This window comes from Protopterus annectens, chromosome 2.part2, assembly GCF_019279795.1.
Source record: "Protopterus annectens isolate FY-2018-M chromosome 2.part2, PAN1.0, whole genome shotgun sequence".
Classification (NCBI taxonomy): Eukaryota; Metazoa; Chordata; order Ceratodontiformes; family Protopteridae; genus Protopterus; species Protopterus annectens.
In genome coordinates this window covers 715,657,229-715,663,228 of record NC_056730.1, presented here as the reverse complement: position 1 = coordinate 715,663,228, position 6,000 = coordinate 715,657,229, and the positions used below count along the sequence as shown (strand labels likewise).

The 6,000-nt window shown below is 39.6% G+C and overlaps 1 protein-coding gene across 8 annotated transcripts in view; it reads left to right on the top strand.

The window, feature by feature from the left end:
• The window catches only part of CAST (calpastatin), a 1,327,899-nt gene that overhangs the window by 816,718 nt on the left and 505,181 nt on the right, over nucleotides 1–6,000 (top strand). For all 8 annotated transcript variants that reach the window (XM_044064116.1, XM_044064117.1, XM_044064120.1 and 5 more), the window contains one exon: nucleotides 2,606–2,662. In XM_044064116.1, the coding sequence (XP_043920051.1) occupies nucleotides 2,606–2,662 (57 nt within the window). The remainder of the gene's footprint in view (nucleotides 1–2,605; nucleotides 2,663–6,000) is intronic.

Sequence of the window (6,000 nt, the reverse complement as noted above, 5' to 3'; positions counted from 1 at the left end):
AGTGATTTGTGACAGACTAGTACCAGTAAGAGTAAAAGGGAAGGTCTACAAGAGGGTAGTGAGACCAGCTATGTTATATGGGTTGGAGACAGTGGCATTGACAAAAAGGCAGGAGTCAGAGCTTGACGTGGCAAAGTTGAAGATATTACGATTTGCAATGGGTGTGACGAGGATGGACAGGATTAGGAATAAGTATATTAGAGGGTCAGCCCAGGTTTGAAGGTTTGGAGACAAAGCCAGAGAGGCAAGATTACGTTGGTTTGGACATGTGCTGAGGAGGGATGCAGAGTATATTGGGAAAAAGATGCTAAGGATGAAGCTGCCAGGTAACAGGAAAAGAGGGAGGCCTAAGATAAGGTTTATGGATGTGGTGAGAGAGGACATGCAGGTGGTTGGTGTGACAGAGCAAGATGCAGAGGACAGAAAGAAATGGAAACAGTTGATCTGCTGTAGCGACCCCTAACGGGAGCAGCTGAAAGAAGAACATATATATATATATATATATATATATATATATATATATGTATATTCACACACGTATATATAAATGTACATGTGTGTTTTATTTATATTTATATATATATATATATATATATAAATGTGTAAAGTATACACATATATATGTATATATAGATTGAGGTATAGATATGGATCCTATATCATACTATTACTGTGTTCTTGTGAAATAAAAATCCAAAGTAATACTTTTGCCCCCTTGCAAAAAGGAGTTTAAAGGAGAAGAATGATTTCGAGATTTGCTCTTTTCCTGTGTTTTTCATCTTTTTTTTTTTCCGATTGTTAGCCCTCAGCATTTTGAGTGCCGACATTTCAATAGGGAGCCAAGAGAAGGATGGCCTTCTCAAGTTGTACCCCCCCCCCCCCCAAAAAAGCATAAACTCTTTACTACTACAAGAACAATCCAAAATCATATGCTCAGAGAAAGTATTCCTGTTAAGTAGTCCAGATCTTCAAGGCATACCTCTCAACTGTACAGATTTTTGCCTCATATTTTTTATCTGTTTTTCATAAAATTGTGGTTTTCTGGAAAATTAGTGGCAAATCATTAAAGACTGAATTTAGAAAATAATGACAAAACATTTGAGTTTCAGGCTTCATACCATTCAAGAATCCATGCCAATGCAAAACCTGTTATTCTATCAACTTTCTAAGTTTATAAGAGCAATATTTAAAAATTGTCCCTATTTTAGGGCCTTTGTCCCACTTTTATTTATGGCTTTGTCCAGAATTCTTGGTCTAAGAGGTTGAGAGGTATGCTTCAAGGCCTTTGAGGAAGCCAGACAGCTATGGAGACTACTTAGTCATCCTGTTAACCATCTAAAAATTGTATTTACATGTATTTGTGTACAAAACATGTATTTGAAGTAAGAAGCTCATGGCATGCTTAGTATATAGTTAAGATTAATTTAGGATGAACAGCATGCAGTTTCATAGAATTTGTATAATGTACATTTATTTTAAAAGTAAAGCATGGAATGTTGTAACGAATATGTAGCTTTAAAATCTAAATAAACTTGCTGCAATTAACTGTATGTCATGTGGTAGAAACTTTTTTTTCTCGTGTTCAGTAAGATTAAGAACTCCTGGAGGTTAGTCACACATATCCTCATGATCTCTGTGTTTTATGGTTACTGTCTAACAAAACCTGTAGACATCATACACATAAATCAGCTTTATGCTTTAACTGTATGCTAGATATAGTTGCTTTAAATTAATGAAGGCTACCATTTCCCTGTCCAACAGGGTCTGTTATGATACAAGTGCATCTGATAATGGCCGAATCTTGATGGGTTTAGTCTCACATCATTCAGCATCTAGATTAAACTTTAGAATCTTAAAGCAGAGAAATGCAGTCAAATCTACCTTTGTTTCCAGAACCTCAGACTTAAATCATGTGTTGGGCTTAAAAAAGATTTAAGGAACATTAGTAAAATAGTGCTGTCTACATTTAAATAGAAGGAATGAAAAAAAAATGGAGGATTGTTGAAGATTAGAATTGCCTTAGGAAGGCTTTCCCAATGGAATGTATTTTTAGATTCATAGGCGTTTACTAGGCAAACAATCCCAATGGCCATTTTAAGCCTAGCCATGCATCCCAAATCTCTGACAAGTGCTGGTACTCTTGACAAGTGTAAGCAGGGGCTTGGGAGATGAACCATTTTCAAGCAGCACTTGGGAGATCAACTATTTACATGCTGTCGGTGTCCAGTAGAGACATAGGTAGTAAACCAGGCATGAATTTCCTGTTTCTTATCTAATTGTTCAAGTTACACTTGAACTGGGTTAAGGAGGATCTCTGCTTCACATGCTGTCTCTGGAGACCCAATCATTATCCTCAATGTTGTACATTATTATGCAAGTTAATGTCAGACTTTATGTATTGGTGCCTTCTGTTTTAGACGTTCTAATTTAATTTATTAATTTTATCTTCCTTCACTTAAATATTGCTTTTAATTTCATTGCAATGTGCTTTGTGAAAAGCACTTTAGTTAAAAAGTTAATGAAATTGTACAGAAATAGGTGAAAACTTCTGCATAGTTTCAGACCAGAGTTTTTAGATGCTAAGATGGTACACTTTTTTTTACAGACTGCTGATTCTCAGACTAAAGCAGCAGTGGGAGAAAAAACAAAAGAACCCTCCACAGTAAGTATATTCACCCAAAAGTCACACACGTTTTAGTTTCACATACTGAGTAGTAAAAGTTACTTCTTCATGTCTTTGCCTGACTTTTGGTCATTTCAGAACCAGCAGGCTAATATAACAATTTGCATGTGATGATTAACCTCATGTAATTTACAGGTCTTTCATAGACTTTTCCTTGAGGTCTTTCCTTTTACATTGCCATCTGAAGCCTAAAATAGCCTGATCTCAAAACCCGCTTTGCTTATATCACTCACTTCTCTTGACTTCAGCCTACCAACTGATGCTGTGCTGTATGTTTTCTTTGCAATTCCCTGTGGGATTAATAAAGTACTTCTGATTCTGAACTAGTTCACCCTAAGATCCCTGTGTTCTTTTAAAGCAAACATTCCTGCTGTTCTTCTTGTACACAAAGGCTGTGGTCTCCCAATTATGGAACGCACGTCTTCATACTTTAAGGCCTTTCAAGTCCTCTTCTTTCTTCAGTTTTTCCCTAATGTCCGTGCTTATTTTAACATCACTGAGACTCCCTTGCCTTTTTTTCATAATCATACACCAGACTCTCACAGTCTCCTGCACCTCCCACATAACTGTGATTCCAAGGAGTTTTACTACTACTTGGGCATTCTCCTTTTGGAGTAAAATTCATTGTCAAATCCCCCTCCCTATGTACTGATTCCTCATCATCTTGACCCTGTCTTCATACTGTGGGAGATTTGATGAACTGACTATCATTCTCTATCCATTAGATACTGCATTCTTCACTTGTTTAATTCTCAGGTGGATCTGTTGAAGTGTGATAGCTACACTTTATTCAGGAAGCTATGAAGTGTGAGCATAGTAAGCCTCATTTGACTTGGAGGTGCCACTTTGTCCATCCACCAGTATCTTTGGTTGTGTTGTTTTTTTTTTAGTTATCTTTGGTTGTGTTGAGTATAATAAGACACCCTGGTATAAATTTGTGCCTGCCCATTGTAATAGTCTAGGAAATGCTGAGCATATCCATTTTTTTAACTTAACTTATTCCCAGTTGGTGGAATAAGATGTTCTTCGTGTTTCACTGTTGCAGTCATTACATCTGGGTAATCTGCTGGCAGGTTGCCCTCAGTCAGCCTGAATAACAAAGTCTTGGGTCCTGCGTCGGTTGCTGTCTCCTCTTCCATGACGTCAGGTCGTCAGGGGTATAAAACATGCAGCCAACGCCATTTTATTCAGTCTTTCTTGCCACGTGGTGCCCGAAGCAGAAGCAGTTCGCAAGTGCCAGTCGGCCGACTCCTGAAATTTTCGTATTTGAGTTTCAGAACCGAAGTCTTCAAACTAAAGCTAAGTACCCCGTCGGGGAAACTTTTTTCTTGCTCCTTACCGATGTCAGTAAAAGTTAATAATTGCATTACTTCTGGGAAGCAAATACCTCATAAGGATTTTTATTTGTACTGTATTCCTTGCCTAGGCCCAGATCACAACATGCCTTGCTGTCAGTTTTGTGGTAGATTTAACCAACGCACTATTAAGCATCTGTATATTTTTGCTTCTAAATATTTTGGTGCAAGATTTAATTATCCTGAAATGTCATCAGTTAGCAATCCGACTACCGGAGTTCATAAAAAACGCAAAGAAAAAGACAGAGACAGACTGAGGTCCAAAACCGACGACAAAGCTTCTCCTAAGCCAGTCGCCGGTACTCAGTGAGGCGTCTTTGCAGCCCCTGATACCCGCTACTTTTGAGTCGCAGGCATCTACCGAGACCCATTAGGAGTCCAGTATGCCGCGAGATTCTCAGAGTATTGAACCCGCGGATGTCTCTCCCTTGGATGGGTCTGGAGCCGTTGAGCAGGCACCAGCTTCTGAGGGTGTTTTCAGGTCTCAACATTTTTTATATTAAACTGACGCCAGCAGCAAAAACAAGGTCAAAAACAACTTCTCTGTCTAAAAAAAATGATGCATGAGCCACGTGCTCGGGCCCCTATGCCTGAAAAACAGATGATCAAAATGGCAGAGGATTTAATTACCTTGATCAGGGGGTTCCCAACCCCCCTCTGCTAAGAGGCCTAGGTAAGACACTGATTATGAATCTTCAGATCAGGTTTCCATTTCTTCTGATTCCTCTTCTGATCAGGAATTTTCTGTTCCACCCTATGAGGATTCTGATGCAGAGGAATCCATCCCATCTGCATCTCCTCCTGAGGATTACTCTTTTGGAGAGACGTTGCATACTTTAAGGGAACATTTTCACTGGGAGAGTCAGGACTTCTCTGAATCAAAAAAGAGGTTTAGGGATTTCCTTCTTCCTCAGCATAAGCCTTTGGCAATACCTCCTGTATTAGACATTGTTGATGATGTGTTCTCGGAATCAAGCATGGCTCCTGATTCCCTGCCTCCGCCTCCTAGTAAGCCAGACAGATATTACAGGGTTCCTGTCTCCCACAAATTTATTTTCAAAAATCCTGCTGCTGACCCTGAAACTATTTTTCAGGGTCCCAAAGGTGTAAAGGCCTCTACAGCCAAAAATCCTACCCGTTCTGATAGAGATTCCAGGGCGCTGGATAGATGGGGTAAGAATGTTTATACGTCTGCAACCTTGGCAATCAGGGCTTTAAACTGCCAGTTTCATATGCTTAAATATCAACAGCATGCTGTGGGCTTACTGAAACAGAAAATGATGTTGATTTCTGATTGTGTGGAAAATAAAGAGTTACAGGAATTATTGCATTCAGCAGAACAGGTTGGAAAGCATATGTTGCAATGTGGTTTTGATTCCTTGGAGGCCTCTTGTAGGGCCGCGGTTACTGGATCTGTGATTAGAAGGCATGCCTGGCTCAAGGAGCAAAATCTGCCTGATCATGTTAAAGCTAAATTGTTGGATGCCCCTTTGCAACATGATACTCTGTTTGGCAATAAGACAGAAGAGGTTTTAAATAAAATGGAAGACAAAGCTAATCTATGCAAACTGTAAAAGATTTCTTGCAAGTGCAGCCACCCAGGTTCAGTAGGCACTGGCCTACTAAAAATTGGTCCTTTCCTGTGACCAACAGAGCCACTCAGGGCAAATCCAGATGCTCAAAAGGCTCCCGATACCAATTACAGGGTTCTTACAGGTCAAAGTGATTGGGTGCCTCTACCTCCAAATCTGGAGGAAACAAAGCACAACCCTACAGTAAGCAGTCTCAATGACTTTCCTCTACCATCACCAAGCACTTATCTTTTGGCAGCCCCCTTGGGGGAAAACTAGCACTTCATGCTCAAAATTGGCAGTTAATTACCCAGGACAAATGGGTATTAAACATAGTATCCCAGGGGTACATATTTCATTTCCATACTTTGCCAATTCCAAACGGATGGCC